General features: G+C 38.9%; 1 protein-coding gene across 6 annotated transcripts in view; it reads left to right on the top strand.

Annotated features, from left to right (window-relative positions):
- The window catches only part of Samd12 (sterile alpha motif domain containing 12), a 497,054-nt gene that overhangs the window by 182,989 nt on the left and 290,377 nt on the right, over nt 1-23,688 (top strand). For 3 of the 6 annotated variants that reach the window (XM_087558010.1, XM_087558008.1, XM_087558009.1), the window contains exon 3: nt 18,157-18,256. In XM_087558010.1, the coding sequence (XP_087414136.1) occupies nt 18,157-18,256 (100 nt within the window). Of the gene's footprint in view, nt 1-18,156; nt 18,287-23,688 lie in introns of all 6 variants that reach the window. The other 3 variants (NM_001438538.1, NM_001438537.1, XM_087558007.1) reach the window with 1 other exon arrangement.

Genomic DNA, 23,688 nt, shown 5'->3' with positions numbered 1-23,688 from the left:
CCCTGTTTCCTTTATGGGGAAGCAGAGAGGTGGAGAAATGAGATTCCATACTTACAACTGCACAGTGAGGAAGCGGGAAAGTGAGAAAGCCGAGATGAAATGCTGGGTATGTGAAACCATAATTCTGCAGCGTCAGAATGGCTCTCAGGCTCAGCACCCTCCCGTGTTCAGACTTCTTGCAGTTTTCCTCTTACACATGAGCGTGGACTGTGTGCAGTTAAGGAAAGGTCTCTTGTTGCTTGTGGACTCTTTGTTCAATATCCAACACTTAATACAGTGGCAAGCCTTAACAGTTACTCAGCTCATAGCAATGGAAGAGGGGAGAAAGGAAAACCATCATTATTTTCAGATTCAGATTTACAGGGGCAAAGCTAGTCATTGCAGGGTGCGCCGTTGCTTGGCTCTGTCTCGTGAGTGCATCTAAGTAGCACTCGTTTACCACATTGGGGCAGAAAGAACCCTCAAAGGATTACAAATGCTTATTCTGTATTCTCACTTCTAGAATTAGTGTTTCGTGGAGGAAGAAGTTGAATAGTGGAGAGAGTTCCACATGGTTGTACAGTGTACTCGTCTACAGAATGTGTACTGCGTTACACATGTTAGCTTCAGGGAATATTGTGCCACATGAGTATAGAAATATTACATATAAGGACTCTAATCAAAATACAGTGCATTAAGCATATCTTATATGTGGCCAAGAGCAATTCTGAGATGACACTTAAATTGAGTTCTGAATGGAAAAACCCAAACTATCCCTGAGAATAGAGCTGGCTTCAATGAGCTGGTCTAAAGTCAGAATGGCTTCAGTATACTGGAGCAATGTGAAACGAGCTAGAATTTCTTGGTTTGGGGACCTCAAAAGCAAGACAAAGAAAAGGATTAGATACGGTGGGAGAGGTCACTCCAGAGTGGACGACAGACTCTGGGTTTTATTGTAAGTAGAAGGCCATTCAATGTAGGTCCTAGTGGTATTTACATACTGTCTCGGGCTTTCCTTCTTTATGTTGCAAAAGATGGATTATAAGTTGCCAAATATGGAAATTTGGAAATAAGGATAAATTTGCTCCTTCTAGGCAAGAAGTATATGATTTGAACTAAGGTAGAATTTAGTGTGTCAACTGAGCTGATGTTTTCCACACAGACGCCACAGTCTTGCATGTGTATATGTATATGTATATGGGTTGATAAATATTTTTGTAGAGCTAGAGAGAAATATATGAGTTAGACAGGATGTCCAGTATACGCCAGGATGCAGAAACATTGGTAAATGAGCATGTTTCCATAGGCTTTGAGCATGTGAAGTTTGAAGATCCTCATGGGCTTCTGAATTATCAAGCAGACAACTTATAGATGAGTCAGCAGTAGGGAGAAATAGTAACCACTTTGTCTCTATTTCTCTGTTTCTCAGTCTCACTCTCTGTCTGTCTTTCTGTCTCTGTCTCTCTGTCTCTCTGTCTCTCTCTCTGTCTCACTCTCTGTCTCTTTCTCTGTCTCTCCCTGTGTGTGTATGTGTGTGTGTGTTTGTGTTTGTATGTGTGTTTGTAAAAATTCAGTGTTGGTGTTTTGACAATATTGAAAGCCCAGGCTTGAAATTATCCTGCAGAGAGTAAAAGCATATAGTAGAAGTTTTATGACAAAACGCTAAAGTACACCATACAGATTGAGCAAAGACAGGAGTAGCCACGAATATAGAGAAAGGGTATCAGAAGGATAAATGGAAGTCAAGTAAAGTCTGTGTTTCAAAATAAAGTGTACACTATTGTACCACATGGGACCACCAGATGACCTGACTGAAAGTGTGATGCTGAAATTAGCAATCTACATTCGTGAGGGATCATGACAGAAGTATTTCAGTAGATGGATGTGAAGGGAACCCAACTAGAGTTTGAGTAGTACTGAAGAAGTGGGAAGATGGATTGTTACTTCAAACAACTGACTAAAGTTGTGGGACAGTAACCGAAAGTAGCCATGATAAGGAAGAAATTAACAGATTGCAAAATCTAAGTGGCCAGAAGCAATACAAATGAAATAGTCAGCAAACCTTTTCTGTAAAGGGACAGGGAGTACATATTTTCATCTCTGCAAGCCTCTCAACTTTATTCACCCCAGATATTTGTAGCATGAAGGCCAATGTGCATGGACAGGTTCTGGCACAACACAGTGCTGAGGAAAATGAACTTTGAGCTGCTCGTGATTTTTCTATTTCATAAAATTTCTGTCTTCTTTTTTTAGTTTCAACCACTTAAAAATATAAAGACTGTTTATTAACTTGTAATATGCAAGAGATTGTGTTTGGTCCATGGTTTCCCTAATGTAGGGAGAGATAGTATATGGTATGTGAGAAAGGCATTTTTTGCTAAATGTAAATGTTCAATATCTGAGCCATTTACCTCAATGAACTAAAAGCAGAATCTCAAAGGTATTTGTACATCCATGCCCACTGAAGTATCATTCACAAGCTAAAAGAGTAAAAGTCGCCCCTATTCCAACCCTGTCACAGAAATACTGACATAGGCACAGGAATGTGGCATCTTCTTGGAAAATATTGCCTAGATCCATACACTATCCTCCAGCTTACCTCAAAGCACAAGTGTTTCCCAACCAGAGGGAGGAAGCCCTCCTGATTTCATAGCCTCAGTTCTTGTTATATGGTATCAGTCCTCCTTAGTATGAGGAAGGTAATGCTGAGGAATTGTCCATAGTTAAATGAATGGGTAAATACAGCGCAAAAATGTATGGACAGGTGATGATTTTTCAGCATCAAAGAAGAGTTTTGACGCTGGAGAGATGGATCAGCAGTTAAGGATAGTGATCGCTATTCCAGAAGACAGGGTTCAGTTGCCATCGAGCACTCAGTGATTCACGGCTGCAACTCCAACTCCAGAGTATGTTGTGCCCTTTTCTGCCATTCTTTGGCAATGCATGTCCCTAGTATCGATGCATGTATACAGGCGCAATGCCATAAACATAAAATAAAAATGAATACAATCTCAAAACTATGAGGCATTCTGGCACATTGTATGACATGAGTGAACCTTGAGGACACTATAATTGTTAAACTAAGACACCCACAAAATTTCTCTGATCATATATGGATGCAAGGTACTCTTAGTAGTCAAACTTACAGAAACAGCAGGATATTCGTTACAGAGCCTGGGAGAGAGGGATCAGAGTGCTTCCCTCAGCGGGCATACAAGTTGAAGATGGAGTGCGTTCTAGAGATGAATGATGATAACAACCCCACAGGGAATGTGTACTCCATACTATTGAACAGTATAGTTGGTGTGACAAAGATGCCACAGTTCATGCCTTTCATATCAATTAAAAACATTTTGAAACAACTGGAAGGTTCTGTATTTAATAATAGAAGTTGAAGGAAAATATGGCAGGTTAAGCAGCCGAACTTGAGTTTTAAAATTAGGGAGTAAGAGCTATGTTTTAAATATATACAAAAAAGTAGTAGTGCTGGTGTAAAGAGAAATTAATCTTTACATTGACTGGGATTTGTGAATACCTGTTAGTCTGGAAGAAGTCTCATAGCTAAGCACATTTTCATGAAAACTTAAAATGCTTATTTTGATTTCTGCTTTGGTGGAGGATATGTTTCTTACTTTTGTGTTGTTTTATGGGGTGAGTGTATCTGTGCATGTGCATGTGAAGGAGGAAGGGAAAGGGAGAAGCAATAAGAAAGGGAGATAATATTAAATAAACATCAAGTTTGGTGGGTAGGGAGGTCAAGAGGGAGGAACTGGAGAGGAGAAATGTATGAACAAATTATGTTGTACTAAAAATATTTCCACAATAAAAAGTCATTTGAAAATAGAATAAAACTAAAACCCTACATCCTGCTAGAAAAGTAAATAAACAAGAGGCAGTGAATGGGTGTGAAACTGTCCTGGCCTTCTCACAGGGCTATTTGGTAGTAGAAATACTAGAGTAATGATGTCCGTGCTGTAAGGAAGATTGTTTTTCAACTTAGAATTACACATTTAGTCATTGCATTAACAAATGTGAGGGTAGAATAAAACCTTTTTAAGACATGCAAAAGTTTCTTATGAAATGTCTTCTGCTTATGTTCCAGCAAGCAGAAGCTGTAAACTAAGAAAGGGAGAAAAGAGAATCCATCCATCCATCCATCCATCCATCCATCCACTGAAACTAGGCTAACCTGTAGCCAGGATTTCTTCGAGTAGATCTTTCAAAAGTGGGGACAGAAGACCTGATAAATGAAGATTATAATTACAACCTTTAGAAATGCTGGAGTGTTGTTTTGAAGAGCAAATGTTTCCTGTGCTACTTCTTGCCTGTAATCCTAAAAGTTGAGAGGAGAGATTCAGAAAGACTGAAGTGTTGAGTGACCAGCAATTAAGAATGAGTGAGGCAGGAAGGATTGAGTAAGTTAAATAGTGAAAAGACCCAAAACTTCATAAGAATGTTTCTGCAAAATATAAACTAAACTAAACTGTGGCATGAATTCCAACAATATGTAGCATCTTAGTTTGGGTTTTATTACTATAAAGAGACATCATAGTATGTCAGCTCTTATGAAGGAAAACATATAATTGGAGCTAGCTTATAGTTTCAGAGGTTTAGTCCACTATTGTCATGGCAGGAAACAAAGTGGCTCGAAGGCAGACATGATGCTAGAGACAGAGTAAATTGATTCATAGGCAGCAGGGAGAGACTGTGACACTGGGCATAGCTTGACCATAGACCTTAAAGCCCACCCTGACTGTGACACAGTACCTCCAATAAGGTCACACCTATTGTAACAAGGCCATGCCTCCTAATATCACCAGTCCCTATGGGCCAAGCATTCAAACTCGTGAGTCTATGATGGCCACACCTATTAAAACCACCAGCTGGAAATAGAGAAGTATATCCAATTTTCCTGTTAGGAAACTTCTTTATGATTCTCAAAAGATGTGACTTTAGATTGCTAAGAATGTGGTACAAGAAAAAATAATGTAAGCTAGACTAATTGGCTGAGCATTTTTTAACTCCAAAACAATTTATAATCATAACAGTAGAATGGATAGACCATCAGATTGAATTAATAATGTTGTTAGTCTTGACAACATAATAGTAATACTGTGGATGACCAATTATGGGACTTTGAAAGAATAAAGCAAGTAGAAAAAATTAAAGGAGTCTATATTTGAGATTCATATAAATATAAATATACTATTTAATGTTATAAAAACAATCCATACAGTTGAAATTGGGAATGGATGGATAGATGAAGGAAGAAAGCAACAATTTGCTAATTCCTAATTTCTGATTATTCTTACCGAAATACCAATTGATAAAGCCGAGTAAATTAATGAGATCAAGAGAGAAACCATGAATACATTGACAGTTACATCACCTAAGTTTCCATTGCTGTGAAGACATCTGAGAGAAACAGTTTAAAACAGGAAAGATGTGTTTGACTCATTTCTTTGGAAGACTAGACCTGTTGGCCTATACCATTGTGACTAGATCTTTAGCAGGACAGAAACATCATGGCAGAGGTGCATGGCTCAGGAATGCTTCTTATCTCATGGAGTGCAGGAAACAGTAAGTGATAACAGATCTCCCCTTCAAAGACTTGCCCACAATGACCTGATATTTCCAGCCATGACCCCCACCTTCCACAGCTTCACTATCTTCCAATGATCTGTTCATATTTTGAATTCATCAGTTGATTATTCCATTGACAGAAGCAGAACCCCTCTGATTACATCTATATATTTCTTGTCTTGGGGACCATGCCTTTAATGCACGACCATAACTATAAAAGCTCTGTAAATTGTAACTAAAGTTGGAGAAGAGTGTATTTTACTTGACTTAAGACCATGTGTAATTTCATAGAAAAAAAAAGCTGCCAAAACATGAAATGTGCTGTGCACTTTAATACCTTCTTAGAAGTCTTTTGAATGCTTTCTTTCATAGCAGTAAGTTTTGAAAGTAAATAGTATGATTATGAAGAGAAAAAGTTAGATTATTAATCAAATAAAGATCCATAATTATTTGTTCAGAGGAAAATGTGACCATAAAGATGTGAACCTGGACATGGGTTATGGAAAAACAGTTCATAAAATTAATGTGCTATGCTAACAAAGCAAGTCCTCGATTATTTCTTTCTTCAGTAATATAAAAGCAAGTACTTAAAAGTCAAGTGCAAATATACAAGAAAATGGATTTTCTCATTTATCTAATAATTCACCCTATGTTAGTTTATCTTCCTGTTGATCATATACTGTTAGTGAGATTTTCAAAGCTCCATCAATCTTAGCTTCTTAGGGTATTGAATTTCAATTGACTAGTCACTGGGCTAGTTTGGTCCTGTGTGATTTAGCTTTAGATGACGTGACAAAGAGTCACAGACTGGGTGGTTTAAATGACAGAAGTATATTTTATGAATGTTGTGGAAGTTGGAAGTTTCCACTGAAATAATTTATCATTTGGCTGAATAGTTGACAGCAAGAATCCATGGAGCTTGGAGCTGAGGTATTCTTCATTAAGTTTAAGTTTAAGTCTAGAACTGTAAACTTCACACAGACATTATGTTTCCAGATTTTGGAGCTTGGTTCTCTACTGTATAACCCATTCTCTACTGTAGTAGAGAGTGCTTTCTTTTTAGGTCCAAGAGTAGGGTAGACTCGAATTCTGTAGGATTCATTATCATCTGCTTTCTATAAAAATCATGTAAATTAAATATTTTAAATAAAACTTGAAATAAAATGAGGTTCTTATTTCAATTTATGTTCAATTTTACATTATAGATAGAATAGATGTTTTCATTGTCCTTTTACTTGTAATACCACTAAAATAAAAATTTATCCCTGTCCAATTATATTGCATAGGAAATGTGTCCTCCATTCTTAAGTTAAGTGGAAATGGCCAGAATAGAGAAACAAATTATTTTATCTCTGCTCTAGGCATACCAAGACAATGGTATAGACTTCTTTGTTCACATGTATCATAATTAAGTAATCAAGAAAGCAATGTAGCACCAGGAGTAACAATAACATAATCCACATTTCTGACCATTCTTGTTCCATAAGTTGTATCAAACTAGAGTAGTACTAAGTCTGTATGATGTGTAATTTTGTTGCATACATACCCAGTGCATTCATAAAGCTCATTAGCAATGACTTCATATGTGTTGCATGCCTTCTCTAAGTTGATTTCTCTGTAAGTCAGATGTGGTTGGTGCTTCATGAATTGTTGGAAAGGTTCAAGATGATTTTTCTGGAGTCTCTAGTACATTGCTTCTAGTACTATGTTTGGAATGATCTTAGAAGTCTCTTCTGCCACATTCTCCAGCCCTCTTTGGTCAGGCTTGACAATGCATGTTCTCACAAAGATTTCAAAAGAATAAGGAATGCAAAAAACATGCAAGTTCACTCAAGAGTTCATCTCATTCATGAACGAACATTATTTATGTCTTGCTCTTTCATCAAGGTAAGCCACATGGCTTCAGCTTATCCAACAGACTCAAGAAATAGGGGAACAGATGCAAATTTATTACTGAAAGCTTCTAGTCATATTGCACCCAATCCCTTTGAAATGAAGACATTATTGTTTTCAATCCACTCTACTGTCATTTTGGAGTCATTGTCGCAGAAGTGTACAATGATAATAATACTATTCAATAGCATTGAATAGTAATGGTTCATATTTTTTCATATGAATTTTTCTCATGCTTTTCTCCACCTATCATTCACCTAAAGTCTTGCTAATAGGGCATGCATGGAGTGTATTTATCCCTTTGTTTGCGTGTAGTACACATCTCTTGAAAGCTGTGTTCATCTGTGTGGTTGGGTGGTGGTTTTCCTGCTCTATTAAGTCAGAACTGACTCAAAGTACAGTGTGGTCCTTTCTCTTTATCTCTCTTGACAAGATGAGTAACTGAGCTAATAGAAAGAACAGGCCTTGATAAACAGAGCAATGCAGGTTGCTAAATGCAACATGTGTCTTGTTGATTGCCTCTTTATTCTGGGAGGTTTCATTGTTAGAAACCTCACTGTCAACAGCATGCACATTGGAGACACTAGATTTTGCCAGCCTAGCTTACAAGCATCCCCTGGTAACACTGTCAAGCAGTATCATCTGCACATCTGAGTAGATTTGCAGCATCTGCACATACAGGTAAATAATGTGTCTTTATAAATAGCTGTGTGAATACTTGCAGGATCTGAGATCTGTCTTTGGTATGTCAGTAGGACACTTTATACAGAACTGTACCTGAAGAGAGGGAGTGAGTCTTAGGCAGTGTGTCTTAGGCTGACCTTGAGTCTTAGGCAGAAACCAGTGAATAACTTCTCCAGAAGTCTACAGAGTCATATTTGTGCTGTTATCAAAATAGATAGGATTGTCTGATTAAGAAAAAAACATATCAAAACATACTCAAACCATACTTCATTTGGTATCTTTGTTCTTTTACCATCTCTCCTTCTCAGTGTATTTTCTTGCTTTTCCTCCACATCTGTCTTTATCCACTGTTGTCTAAATCCTACTGCTTTAATAGCTGTATTTCTATCTCTCTTTCTTTTAAGTTCATTTTTTATTCTTCTCTCATACAATACATTTCCCCCTTCCACTATTCCCACTGTTCCCCACCTCCCACCTCCCCCAGATGTAATCAGTGTCCTTTTTACTATTTCATTGTGCCCACAACTCAAGTTGTCTGGCCTCTGAAGAGTAGCAGTGCTCACTGTGCCATTCCAAATGAGGCTTGAGAATCCATACATTGGGAAGCATATGAATGTCATCGAAGATAGATTAATATATTCTATCTGAACACATAGTATGTGTGGACTCAGGCACTATTTAAATGTCTTAGATGAACAATTTCTATTGATTTCACATACCATAGGGTAGGGATTATCTGTAATATATTGAAGTGAGAAGCATATTCAGAGTGGTCCACAGACTATCTCAAGATCCCTAGTAGTAGTAATTGACAGGGTTGGCTGCAAGCCTTTATGGCTCCAAATGCCAAACTTCTCTTGTCTCATCAGTCTCTGTGACAATCAAAAAAAAAGGAGACTGGGAGATGTGAGCTGTGCTGTGGTGCTAGCCAACTGCATTTTTTCTGCAAATTCTGCAACTTCTGCTCAGTACAAGAAAAATCTAATGCAAAGAAAAGATGCTTCAACCCGAGAATGTCAAGAGCACAGCTGGGACTTGAACCAGTTTTCTGACACTTTGAGGATACGGGAGCCATGATGTATGGTGACATTCCAGACAATTCTCCCATTTGTTCACCAGATGATTATTGAGTGCCTCGTACAGCAAGCTGTTCTAAATCTTGGAATTTCTCACAGAATGAGAAAGACCTCAACCCTTTTGCAAGGTACAAGGCAATGAGATGAGTCATGTGGTAAACAGTAGATAAAATGAGTGGATTTTGTAGTGTGCATCATGGCTTGCCACAGAGAGGGAGGTAATATGAACTGGAAGGATCAGAAGGGGGAATGTTGGATTTCTAAACAGAGAGACATGGGTGGTAATCCTTACAAAAAAAGAATATAGGAGCAGAGGCTTATGGAGGTATTAAATTAGACATGTATGTATAGGAGAATTTGAAGCAAAATAACTTGGCATTGTTGGCACTTCTAAATAGTAAAGAGACTATCATAGTGAGATAAAAATGTATTACAAGAGTATAATAAAAATGGCATTGGGTAGGGAGATTGAGTGAAGTCTTTTTCATATCATTTTAAATGTTTAAAATGAAGACTAAAGGAAAACAGAATTCAGTTGTGGACTGAACCCTCAGATACAGTTGGCTGGGTATAGCATGACACATCTTCCAGTGGAAATGATAGCAGAGATGGAATTTGATGTACCTGAACCTACGTCCCTCAGGTTTCTCCAGTAGATTCTATGCGGACTGTAAGAGAAACAGATGACTATGTATAAGAGGAGGAAATCTTGATCAATGCGGGATCTCTTGGATCAATCTGTATCAGATGATGTGTTGAAAGAGACAGACGGAACAGTTTGGGGTGAGAGAATGGGACCTCCATCTTGGATAAGTTTTCTGTGCTGTTATGGACTGGATGTGCAAAATGTCTATTACACATTGGAGTCAGCAGTGTAGTAAAAGAGTGAGCTGGAAATATAGTTTGGGATTCATCACCTATAATGAATAGGTAGTTTCATATAGATAATTATGAAAGCTGTGGAGTTTTAGGAAGAACCTGGAATCTGTATCCATGTTTGTTCGGGTTTTGTGTAGCAACAGCAGTGAGAGGGAGGAGGAGGGAGCATGCCGTTATCTTCAATTTCAGGAATGATCAGCAGTCCTTAAGTGAAGTCCCTCATTCCTACATGAACACACACCCATGCCCGCACAGACACGCCCACACGGACATGCCCACACGTACAATCACATACACATATGAACACATGCATATGCACACTTTTTAATATATTTCTAAGGTTTTAACTATTATTTTAGATTTCTTAAACTGAGTTGGACTCTTGTGGTAGATTTTAAACAGAAACTAATTGATGGCTCAGATGTCTGCAGACTCACTGTGCCTGTAAGTCTGCAGCACCGAGGGGTGAACAAGGGCATGACTGAGCTGCAATGTGGAGAAACAAGAGAACATTTCGGGCCATCCTACATTCACTTTTTTATGTATTTTAATGTCCAACACGGTAGTCTTCTAGAACAGTGGTCCCTTAGCCTTCTGTCTTTAACCCTCTGTTATAGTCTTAAAAGTTCGCAAGCCTCACAGAACTTTTATTTTCATGGCTGATACAAAAGTGGGAGGACAGCCAACAGAATGGTTAGTGGATGTTTGGAATGATGGATTGAAACCTAAAAAATTGAATTGGGGTTTAGAAAAATGTGCCTGCCAGACACAACAGCTCGAGTTTGAATTCAGTTCACTGGAAGAAGACTCAAAAGTTTAGACTTCCTGTAAATTCAGCATAAGTCAACGGTGTGGCTCAATAAAGAGCTAGATTTCTGCTTCTCAGTAGTATGTATGCATGTGTGTGTGTGTGTGTGTGTGTGTGTGTGTGTGTGTGTGTGTGTGTGTGTGTGTGTTTGCATGTAGAAAATCACTAAGGATACTCCCATTTCAGATAAACAAAAAAGAAGTATGAACAAATTACTGGAGCCAATGGAGAGTAAAAGTTTTCTAGCCCATTTTAGAAAGCTAATGAAGCCATACTGTGTGTTTGAAGTGTTGCACATGTTGCTGTTAACAGAGGGGTTCTACACAGTTGAGAAGTTTGATATCAATTCTGGTGATGTTCAATACATAGCTAAAAGATGAAAGAAGGTGGAGTAACACTTCTCTTGCTTGCATTCCATCAACCAAGAAGACGTATGTTCTGCTTCGTTTCCTGGAAATATTCTGGCAAGGAGTTGTCTTCTCTTTGAGAAGCCTGTAATTTAAGAGCTGTCATAATATATTTAGGTACATCCTAGAATGACCATAGGAAGTGAACTTTATAGGTCAGGGAGATAGGTTAGATGATAAAATGCCTAATGGACTTGTGAGCATGAGAACCCTCATTGGATCCTTAAAACTAAAACAAACAAACAAACAAACAAACAAACAAAGTTAGGTAGCAGGTACTTAGGATCTCAGCTCCAGGAGGGAAGAAACAGATGGATCCCTGGGCTCACTGCCCAACCATCCTAGTCTATTTAGTAAATTCCAGGCCAGTAAATGACCAGTCTCAAATAGCAGGATGGACAGTATCTAAGGAATAGCAGCCAACCTTGTCCTCTGGCTACTACATATATTTAACCTACACATATGCACATGTACACATGTACATGCACACAAAATAATATTTAAAAAATAATTGAACTTCATAGACTGGCAACTGAATATAATAGTTAAAAAACTTCACAATTTTCTACAAACCTCTTTCCATGATAGAGTTAAAGTGGGCTTTATTGGCGCTTCTTTTTAAGTTAATTATTTCAAGTGTTTGTGAACTATCACATTTCTTTTTCATATTCAGAGATTGTTTCCTTAATAAATGAGCATTTAAAGTCTCTAAAGTAGACATTGTTTATTATATATAAATGTGTGTTTTCTTCTCTCCTCTCTTTTCTTTCTACAATCTTGAATATGATCACACAAGAGCAGTCAGCTAAAGAGAACAGGAGCTAAAGAATGGGAATGTGTTGGTTTGAATAAAAGTGGCCCCCTATAGACTTAGGTTCTGAATACTTGGGTATATGGTGATGAGAAAGATGGAGAAAGATTAGAAGGTGTGTCCTTGTTTGATGAGGTGTATCACTGGGAAGGGTTATGAGATTTCAGAAGCCCACGCTATTCCCAGTATGTTCTCTCTGTCCCACGGTCATGTTAGATGTCAGCGACTGCTCTAACACATGATGCCTGCTTGCTGGCATGCTTTCTACCACAATGGATACAAACTCACCCCTTGGAACTGTAAACCCAAAAATAAACTCTTTCTCCTTTAAGTTGCCCTGCCCTTGGTGTCTTATCACAGAAATAGACAAGCAACTAAGACAGGACACTTCAGGAAAGTGAAGGAAGGAAGCTCCTACAGCTTCTATAATGACTTATAATGATGCTGGAGCCATATTTACCACTTTCTGGTAGTCATCTGTAAGTCTCACTTTGTCCTGCCAACGACTATGAAAGAACTAAGCTCTCTGGTCTTTCACAGTCAACAATTTAGGCCTGATACAAGCTCATCCAGGAAAGACTTTACACAGTAATTACATGCTAGCAATTACAGTGTTCTCTTATAACTCGAAACCAAGCAAATTAAGAGAGCATTTGTATTGCACAAAAAGATAAGAGGTAACTAAATTAAAAAATAAAATCTGCTCTTAAAGGCATTTTGTAATGTGTTTCTTCAATACTAAGTTTCTTTAGAGCATTTAATTATTAAATTGCTTAGGAGAAAAGCTTCATTTTTTTCTTGGCAAGCTTGAAATTTACTACATAAAATGAAATGGAGGGTGGCACTGAGTTCCTACTATTCAAATACACGGTTTCATATCTCACAAATCAATGGTGATTAAACGTCATGACCCTATTTATCAGCTGATTCTTAACCAAAGTTGCATTGTGAAATTGTTATTTCTCTGCTACACATTAGCTTGTCAAGGTGTAGCATTAAGGAGTCATAATGATAGCACTCTAGTTTTTAGATTTGCTCTCCCTCCACTTCTCTTCTGTAGCACCAGGACACTCCTCAGTCAGAGCTCCATCCCAACAGCAATCAGGTTTGGAGAGTAAATACCATCAACTGATACCTATGAAGGCTGACCCTTTACTTCTGTGTGTGAATTGGAACAGCAGACTAAATCTATCCTCATGCGTGAGCATATGGTCTGCGGCAGAAGGTAAGATCGGGACCTACACAGGTGTCTCATCCTTGTCCTGACCTCCTTTCCTTTGCCTTCCTGTGTTCACACTTTCTCTGCCTAAACACACATTATAAATTACTATAGAACATAGCTAAAATGATTGTATCAAGATAAATTCAAATAAGAATAATTTGCAATTAATCATATTTTGCAAACGACCTTTCCCTTGAGGATATGAGTCTTGCATAAAGTCTCCCTGTAAAAGAGAAAGGAAAAGTGTGTGAAATTTCACTTTGTCAATATAAAGACCAGAACTGGTTTAGAAAGGAAATGTCTGGAATCCTACTTCATGTCCCAATGCACAGAGGTTAAGATAATAAACTGCCTCGGGCCTCTTTCAGGGCAGCAAAACAAACCAAAAGTGTCTCTGGGGTTGTAAACTGAAGAATAATGTGGTAGGACTGAACTTACAGAAAAAGAACTAGGGTAAATGTTTTTTTAATGTTTGCCTTTGGGCAGAACTTTTTTCTATTAGTTTACTGTTCATAGAAAATACAAAATCTTTCATCTCAGCTGTTTGGACTACTATTATTTTGGTTTAGACTCCTACTGTGAGGGAAAAAGAAGACCTGGCAGCTATTTTAAAAATGAGAAAATGATTGTGTAGTAATGGATACAAAGAAGAGTGTGAACACAGAGAGGCAAAAGAAAGGAGGGCAGAGGAAAGATGAGACACCCATGCAGGGCAACATGCTAATCTCATGCATGGAACTATAATAGATTCACCCTATTGTTCCAGTTCACAGGCAGAAGTAAAGGGTCAGCTCTTCAAAGGCGTTAGCTTATGGCATTTACTCTCAAAAAATGATTGCTGTTGGGAAGGAGCTAATGATGACGCTACAAGGAGCTCTGACTGAGGACCGTCCTGGTGCTGCTGAAGAGAAGCGCAGGGAGAGCAAACCTAAGCTAGAGTGGACTGGATATTGTTGTCATTATCATTCCTTAATTCTATATCTTGACAAGCTAATGTGTAGCAGACTAATAACAATTTAACGATGTAGCCATGAGTAAGGGTCCACTGATAAATAGGGGCATGACTTTTAATCACCATTGGTTAGGGAGAAACGAAACAATGTATTTTAATAGGAGAAATTTGATCCCATCCTTCATTTCATTGTTTATGTTTACATGTGGGCATATCCCATTAAGTTTGCACAGTCTCCAGCTCAAGTTTACTTCTTACAAGTCTTACATCAGGGGTTGGGGATTTAGCTCAGTGGTAGAGCACTTGCCTAGCAAGCGCAAGGCCCTGGGTTTAGTCCCCAGCTCCGAAAAAAAGAAAAAAAAAACAAATCAAGTCATACATCACCAAATTTATAATCAATTGTAATAGGGTGTAGTCTGAAGGGAAAATGAGGAGTATCCATGGGTATTAGCTTCAGAACCACCGAGTTTATGATTAAAGACATATATTTAAGATAAGCACCAATAGGGACTGTTGATGATCCTTTGAGTTGAGTTGACACATTTGGGTAAATCATCCTCTGAATCCAGGCTGAGGGGCTCGAGTCCTCTGTTCCTTAGAGAATAAGCAAGTTAAAGGATGACCTTTCAAGAGAAGGAAGTTTAATGTATTGATGTATAAGCAACTTCAACCTCCTGCCTTCCCCATCCTAATTTACAGTCTTTTCTGACTGGTTTATAGGAGTCTTCAAAAAATGTGATTAGTTGTACTTCAAAGAAACTTACAGGAGTTTCAGGGCAATGATGTGTCAGCTATAAACTCATTCAGCTAATCTGAGGGGAAAGTTTTAGAGTAGGAAAGAGCCAGATCGAGAGGGGCTGAGTTGTGAAACATGCTACAAAGTGCATTTCTTCCTAAAAGTCCTCAAATACTAGCATTTTTGATCATGTGAAGGATCATGTGAAGGAATGTCATGGTGGGCCAATGAAAAAGATTAAACATCCGTATCAAACAACAGCAACTATAAAAACATGTGCTCACTGGAATTCTTCAAACCCAAAGATCCCTTCTCTAATCAAAATTAGGAAAACAGTTCATATGTTTTCAAATAGAAGAAGGAAAATGGTTGCATCCTGAGATGGAGAAAAAGGGCCGTTGGCAGAGGCAACCATATTTGATGTAGCCACATGAGCTCAGGGGACCACAGGCAAAAGTAGTCAGACTGAACCTGAAGCCTGCTGCTGAATAGTGAGCCACGTCTAAGAACACTGATTTAATGAAAATCATCTCAGCTCATTAAATCATTCAGTTGCTCTTTCTGCCTATACTTGCCAACATCCATCTTGTTACTCGCAGGACACTCAGGGACATGCAGTGATAGAGAAGCTCTTTCCTTATCTCAATACTAGAGTTGTAGATCAAACTACCAGAAATCCTAGTAATGAGCCAAGAATTGATTTGGAACATTGAGAAGCTTCTCCTGTATGGTGTCTGTGATCCTCAGCCAGAACTCAAGACTTGGGGTTACAATTCTCTGATGTTTGTTTGTTCATGTGTTAATGATTGATGGCAGATATCAGGAGAGGGATTGACCGAAACTCCTACATATGATCTCATAACATGTCTGGATTTCCTCACAGTGTGATGATTGAGCTCCCAGGTGGAACACTGAAGTAGAAGCCAGATAGAAGCTGTGTCTTTTATGACCCAGCCTCAGGACTAATATAGCATAAATTCCACTGTACTCCATTGGTCAGGATGCTCACATGCCTGGCTGAAGTTTAATGGCCAGAAACATTAGCTGCTAGTATCAGAAAAAGTAATTGCAGTCATATAACAAAAAGTATATACACATTCATTTAAAAATATACATATATGACATCATTTTACAAAATTATAACTAAATTTGATAAGCATTAAAAATTATTACATGATGTCCTAGTTACTCTCCTTTTGCTGTGATAAAACATGTACCATTGTCAACCTTGTAAAAGAAATATTTAATTTGGCTTATGGTTTCAGAGAGTTAGATTCTAAAATGGTGAAGGGAAAGAAAAGAAAAACTGAAAATTCACATCTGGATCTATAACCACAATGCAGACAGAGAGAGAGAGAGAGAGAGAGAGAGAGAGAGAGAGAGAGAGAGACAGACAGAGACAGACAGAGACAGACAGAGAGACAGAGACAGAGACAGAGACAGAGACACAGAGACAGAGACACAGAGACAGAGAGAGACAGGGAGAACTAGAAATGGCTCAAGCCACACACAGTGGAACATATCCAACAAAGCCTTCTAATTCTTCCCAAATAGTTTTACTACCTGGGGACCAAGTATTAAAGTGTAGGAGCCTGTGGGAGCCTTTGGCATTCAAATCATCACACTTCACTAAATAAAAAGTGGAAGCATTGTTTGTAATTATTTTGTATGTGATGACCCAAGGAATCATTTCATTAAAAACATATTAATAAAAAGTGTAAGTGTTGCATATTCCCTTCCCTTCTCTCCATTTCTTGGTGAATATATTATTATCTTTATCATTCTCCCTTAATATTTTTTTCTTAAAATTGGGACACAGTGGGCGGTAATTCAAAAATTTTATAAAACAAACTAGATAACACTACAGAGAATACATTTTGTCTTAGAATTTCATTTCCATAAGTAAAGGTTAATAAGTAAACAAAGAATAATTGCATGGCAGACCTACTATTTTCTGTTGAATGTTCTGAAACTGAGCAAGTCTTTCTCTGTAAAATAAAAATAAAATTTTAACAAGTGCTTGGAAGATATAATTCACACTCCTGCCAATTTGAGGTGTTCTCCTTACCTTAATCTAACAGGGTAAAAGAAGAATATAAGAAAATAAGTGCTCTCTGTACCAATAAACGTCTCTGAAGGAATTCTCGATATTTCAGCCCTACTCTTTTGGCAAACACTGGTCCAGAATGATAAAAATAAAATTATTGATGTTGGTGGTTTCAGCTAGCCTAACCCAAGTTTCTGGAATCCATGGGGAAGACAACAAAGCTACAGCTTATTAATAACTGTGTTTGCAGTCCACCATTTATCAAAGGCCGGGCTCTTCTCACCCTGGCTGTTTAACTTATTTTTATTTTTATTTTTCATGACTTATGATCACTGGAAGATGCAGTGAGCAGTAAAAGGCCTTGACTAGTTGGCTTCTATATAAAGCCTAAGGATTCCCATTATCTTATTACCATTCCCCACATGCTGGCAGAATTGACTCCTTGCTTTCACACTGTGGCATGACTAATGTTCCTGGGCTCTACAGGACCACCCTGAGTCCAGAGCCCCCAGGCAGACTAGCACTTTTTAGTATGCTGGTGTCTAAGTTCTCTAACATTCAGTTCCGAAATAATTATTCTCGCCTGCTGGGCCAAGTGCTATAGTAGGCACCAGGAGGTTCAGAGAGGAGACCTAGACACCCCCAGCAAACAGAGAAAAGCATTTGGCAATGGCTATTTTACCCCTAAAGCCTTAGGTGTTTGCTTAGCAACCCTATTATCTTGTTGCTAGAGTATTTGGAAAATTCTACTTGCGAGAGGTCTTCCCAGCAGAAATAATAACCCCAAAAACAAATAAAATTTTACATTGCTGTTTCTTACATCCTCTCTCTCTCTCTCTCTCTCTCTCTCTCTCTCTCTCTCTCTCTCTCTCTGTGTGTGTGTGTGTGTGTGTGTGTGTGTGTGTGTGTGTGTGTGTTCAATATTGAGCAAGGTTGCAGAAGTTAGGGGAAAATAAGAGTCATGTATGTCTCTTCAGAGAATTCAGGCTATGGCCTTTACCTAGCACACTTAGGATGTTGAACATAAGCGCCTTTCTAGGCATGGGGCAACATTAACATACTTCTTTCTTTCTTCATAGTCAGCTACAGTGAAGCTGTCAAAACCGGTGGCCCTGTGGACCCAGCAGGATGTGTGCAAGTGGCTGAAGAAACACTGTCCAAATCAGTATCACATCTACAGTGAGTCATTCAAGCAACATGACATAACTGGTAAAGTCTGCAGTATCCAAGGCTCCTCTCGTTCCATTCCCCCTCCCCTCCCATCACAATGGCCGTTCTCTACCCGTACACAAAAATCTTCCTGCAGAAGTTTCCTGGTATAACTTTGCTTTAAAATAGGTAATAAATTCCAGACAGCATGAATCATGATATTGAATGAATCAGGTAGTTAGTGGATGAAAGTAGGTTTTGAATATTTAATGCAAGTATATGGGGCAGGCAGAGTTGGTGGATCCTAGAGTAAGCAAGAACACCTCAGTCCTGGTGAAGAGAGAAAGTCGTTCAGGTCAACTTGGTTGGGGATTTTGTGAAGATGCAGTGTTTCTCTGTGGGAGAATCTTTCCCTTTTTTCTCTAATTAGACCAAGCAGATTGACTTTTCTGACTGATTAGCTACACGTGTGTAACTGATTATGTGAGAGAGTCAATAGTAGAAAGTCACTTTCCCTGCCAAACCAAGCATATCCTGTCACACAAAGTGAGGCCCACTCTGCTTGGTCCCAAACCAAGGGTGCCTAAGTTTCTAAAGTGAAATTGTCACTAAGATAAACACGTTTAAATCACATAGTGAAACTACTTTTCTATCACGGATATGAAAACCTTCCACTGAAGAGATTAAGAAGGATTTGAAAGCAGAAAAGCAGGATGGTGGAATTGCTGCAGAGGCCTTTGCTATCACTCCTCGTGGCAGGAGATGGCATGGGTGAGGAAGTGAATATACCCACCCTCATGCCCACCACTACAGCAGGAGGAACATATCTGGACTTCACTTGCGACTCTGCTGTCTGGAGCAGATCTCACACCTCCCTAGATAAAATTTGGAGGGGGGTTCTCAGAGCGAATTCAATGGCACCCCTGAGCCATAGAGAAACAAGTGTGAGGAATATCAGGTATAGGGGAGAGTATCATCAAGAGCAGCCCCCATCATGGCTATCTTACATACTTCACTCATTAAGGAAGGCTATCATGGAAACAGGGTTCTAGACTCTCAAGATTTTTGAAACTGTATATCTGGATCACTTTAGAGTCTTGCTATTTAAGTAATGAGTAATTACACAATAAACATGTCCAGGTATGGCTCAAGCTGATTTAACAAAGGGTGAAATTCTAACTCAAAAAAGAGTCATTTTCTGTATATCCCCAAACCTCTGCTAATGGACCTTTAGAATGAAATTCCTAGAATCCTAAAGGTAGTGAGGACACATAGCTTTGAAGTGTCTAGACTTGATATCCTATCCTTTGTCTTAAAGTATACCCGTAAGAAAAGCCCACAGAGGGTCTGTTGATCCATGCCAAGAGTGATCAGTCTATTAGCATCCATTTGCTTGGTAATAGTTATCTCCATCAGATAATGGCTGCTTATTGTTCCTTAACTCCTGCAAGATGGTAATGGTACTGCCTCTTCACAATCTTACTGGAGAGTGGAGGTCTCACTTATTAATTGTGGGAATTATGACATGCCCCCAGGAGACAGATGAGTCTCGTAAAGGCTTATACAGGGAAGATGAACAGTACCCTCAGAGTGAATGACCTTAGCGTTGAGGAAGTAACCAAGTGCTCAACCAAGTGACCTGAAAAAAGGAATGGGAACTAGGTATGTGTTGTACGCCTGTCACGGTGCTCTGTGGAGCTTCTTTGGTATCCACAAAACACCCATTGTGTCAGTAAATTACCACAGGGCTGAGTAAGGTAAAACTGCTTACTCCAGCAAAGAAGTCAACCTCACGTCTTTAACCCCAAGATAAAGATAGTCTTAAAATATCAGAGTTGGGAAAATTAAATGGTATAAATAAGCCACCATGCCAACCACTCTACCTGCAAAACTGTGTTATTTATGTCAAGTCTTATCTAGAGGAGTTCTAAACATTTTTTAAGGAAATCCTGTGACTTCGAAGACCATCCTGTTTTCTGGAAAGCAAAGAAAGCAGGGAATTATTTGGATACTTGGAGGTAACAGTGAAAATGATTTGGTCCACAACTTTTTGTTTTTCGCCTGTTGAAAGCCCCAGAACACCATCCTCACCCCCTTGAACTCCAACTTTTGCTCCTTTGGATTAGTGTGGTTCCTAAATCATCCCAAGTCCTACATGGCCAGAAACTAACTTCCAGAGTTGGGACCAGGCTGCAGGATCAGCCTCCTTGATGGTAGAAGTTATTGGAATCCCAGTGCCTTTGGAGCCATGATGATAATCAGGGAAGAGACACTCATAAAAACTTACTGTGGGAGGAGAAACTGTGTGAGGGGGCACTGGGAGGAGAGAGTGGACTGATATTAAAACATAAAGTAAATAAATAAATTAATGAAAAAATTAGATGGGGCCAGGAGCATCGCTAAGTTGGTAGAGTGCCTGTCTCAGCAATACAGAGGCCTGCTTTTGGTCCCCCAGCACCACAAAAACCAAGTGTGGTTTCACACATTTATAATCTTATGACTCGAGAGGTTGAAATGGTAAAGTTTGAGGTTGGAGGTTATCCATAACTATTTAATGAGTTACAGGCTAGCCTGGGATACATGAGGACCTGCATCAAAACAAAACAACAACAAAAACAAACCAACAAACAAACCATATAATGTCATGGCAAACCTCAAGAGCCTGCGCAGCCAGTAGCCTGCCTTGGGGAGGTGACAGAAGCTGTTGCAGGAACAGGTCAAAGCACAGAGATGCAGCATCACCTTGTGACTTTTTTGCAAGTTGCTCATTGAACTCCAGTTTGCTTCACTTTTACGCAAGGGAGGTGGTTCCAGTACCTCCCTTGTGGTGCTACTGAGAAGGGTGACCACAGGACGCAGACAGTTAAAGTATGGACTGCTGCCATTTTTCTGCGTGCTGTTCTGATGTCAGAGAAAACAGACTGAACATATGAGTCGTATTGAATTCATTGAGTTCTATTACCCTGCACACTGTGAAAGGAGTGCCCAAAGGGAAACAAAATAGTCAGGCCGGGTACACACACTCTACTAATCTTGAAAGCTATGAAAAAGATTATTTACCTGTCTGCTGAAGGAGGCTGTTTATTTATTTTTCTTAAAAGAAGGATAAACGGTTTCTTGTTCATTGAGGGAGCGTGTCCTATCAATGTAACATATGAACACCCCTTGATTTCGAGCGAGGTAGCCAGTCCAGTGATGTTAACCAAAATGAGCGTTTTCTGAGTCAAATCCTCCTAGATGCACCTCACCCCAACCTTGAAGACACAGTAACTGCATGATGTTACACGAGCTAGACCCCATTGGTAGCGTGAGAATGATGTTTAACTGAAAGGGTCACTGGGAAGATTAAATGGGGTGATATGTGTGAAAGGCCAAACTTAATGCAGAGAAATAGTGAGCATTCATCCATTTATCAGGAACTTATCGAGCATTTACCACTCAGAGGGCTTAAAAAATAAGTTAATAAGGTAATTGGTGATCCATGGGGGTAGGGGTAGGGGGCAGTCTGTGCCCTTAAAATACTGTCACACCATTTGCATTATCTGATTCTGACTGTAGAGAGATATTTTGCAGTTCTGGGCTGTAAATAATAGTGCACTAACTTCCCACTTTTGTCTGCACTTTGCATTGGTTATTAATTTTAATTACTAATCTGATATCACTTACTAATGATCAACAGTCCTCTGAAAACATTTAGTGAAAAATTCTGTGTTTTCAAGCAATCGCATTCATCTCACTGTTAGTGCACTGTATTGTTCTACTGCTTATTGACATTCTCTTCTTCCCCCAGTTTCTAAGTTCAGCTTTCTCACATACCCACAAAGGAAAATACATGATATATTTAGGGCTCAGGAGGGAAGACCTTGAAATATTGTCCCTGGAGAAAAAGAAGGGGATTTTGCTAGAACAAACTTTTTAACGGTTTACATGTGTATTATGTCCCACAGAGGTTTGCTTGGCTTGCCAGCCTCTGTGGAAACGTGGCCTTGCATTTGCATTGATTTCACATATTCCAATTTGCAATTGGGTCTGCTGTTGGGTTTTCTTTTAAATTAATTTATCAGCTTACCAGTTTCCTCAGTCATGAATCAAATAAAAATCTTAAACACATACTAATTTTGCTATGAAGGAAAGATTTAAACTTTTTTAGATAAGATCCCACCCAGTGGCCCAAGTTCATCTCGAGCCTGTTAGGTAGACATACCTGGCCTCAGGCTTACAGCCTCGCTTCTCCCTCAGTCTCTGAGTGCTGGAATTACAGGAGGGTGCCATTATGCTCATCTTGGTTTTTAATGCTCGGACTGAGAATTACACAGAACTTCTTGAGTTCTTTATATATTTTGGCTATAAACATTCTATTGGATGAAGGGCGGGAAAAGATCTTTTCCCAATCTGCAGGTTGCCGTTTTGTCCTATTGAAAGTGCCCTTTGCCTTACAGAAGCTTTTCAATTTTATGAGGTCTCATCTGTCCATTGTGATCTTAAAACATGAGCCATTGGTTTTCTGTTTAGGAAAATTTCCCCTGTGCCAATATGTTCAAGGCTCTTCCCCACTTTCTCTTCTATTAGATTCAGTGAATCTGGTTTTATGTGGAGGTCCTTGATACACTTGGACTTGAGTTTGTACAGGGATATAAGAATAGATCAATTTCTGTTCTTCTACGTGCTGATCATCAGTTGAAAACACTGTCCTTTTTCCACTGGATGTTTTGGCTTCTTTGTCAAAGGTCAAGTGACTATGGGGAGTGGGTTCATTTCTGGGTCTTCAGTTCTATTCCATTGATCTATCCACCTGTCTCTGTATCAATATCATGCAGTTTTTATCATGATTGCTCTATAGTACAGCTTGAGGTCAGGGATGGGTGATTCCCCCAGAAGTTCTTTTATTGTTGAGAAGAGCTTTTGCTATCCTGGGTTTTTCTTATTTCAGATGAATTTGAGAATTAGTCTGTATATCTCTTTGAAGAATTGAGTTGGGATTTTGATGGGGATTGCATTGACTCTGTAGATTGCTTTTGATAAGATGGCCATTTTTTATTATGCTAATCCTGCTGATCCATGTGTATGGAAGATCTTTCCATCTTCAGAGTTCTTTGATTTCTTTCTTCAGTGACTTGAAGTTCTTGTCATGTAGATCTTCCACTTGCTTGGTTAGAGTCACACTGAGGTATTTTATACTATTTGGCACTGTTGTGAAGGGTGTCATTTCCCTAATTTCTTTCTCAACCCATTTATCCTTTGAGTAGAGGAAAGCTACTGATTTGTTAGCGTTAATGTCAAATCCAGCCAGTTTGCTGAAGTTGTTTAACAGCTTCAGGAGTTCTCTGGTAGAATTGGAGGGAGGGGTGCTTATGTGCTTATGTATACTATCATACCATCTGGAAATAGTGATATCTTTACTTCTTCCTTTCCAATTTGTATCCCTTTGATCTCCTTTTGTTGTCTAATTGCTCTGGCTAGAA

This window comes from Rattus norvegicus, chromosome 7 (assembly GCF_021556685.1).
Source record: "Rattus norvegicus strain SHRSP/BbbUtx chromosome 7, alternate assembly SHRSP_T2T, whole genome shotgun sequence".
In the NCBI taxonomy this organism is placed as follows: domain Eukaryota; kingdom Metazoa; phylum Chordata; class Mammalia; order Rodentia; family Muridae; genus Rattus; species Rattus norvegicus.
The sequence above is the reverse complement of the archived record's forward strand: the minus strand, read 5'-3'. Positions and strand labels throughout refer to the sequence as shown.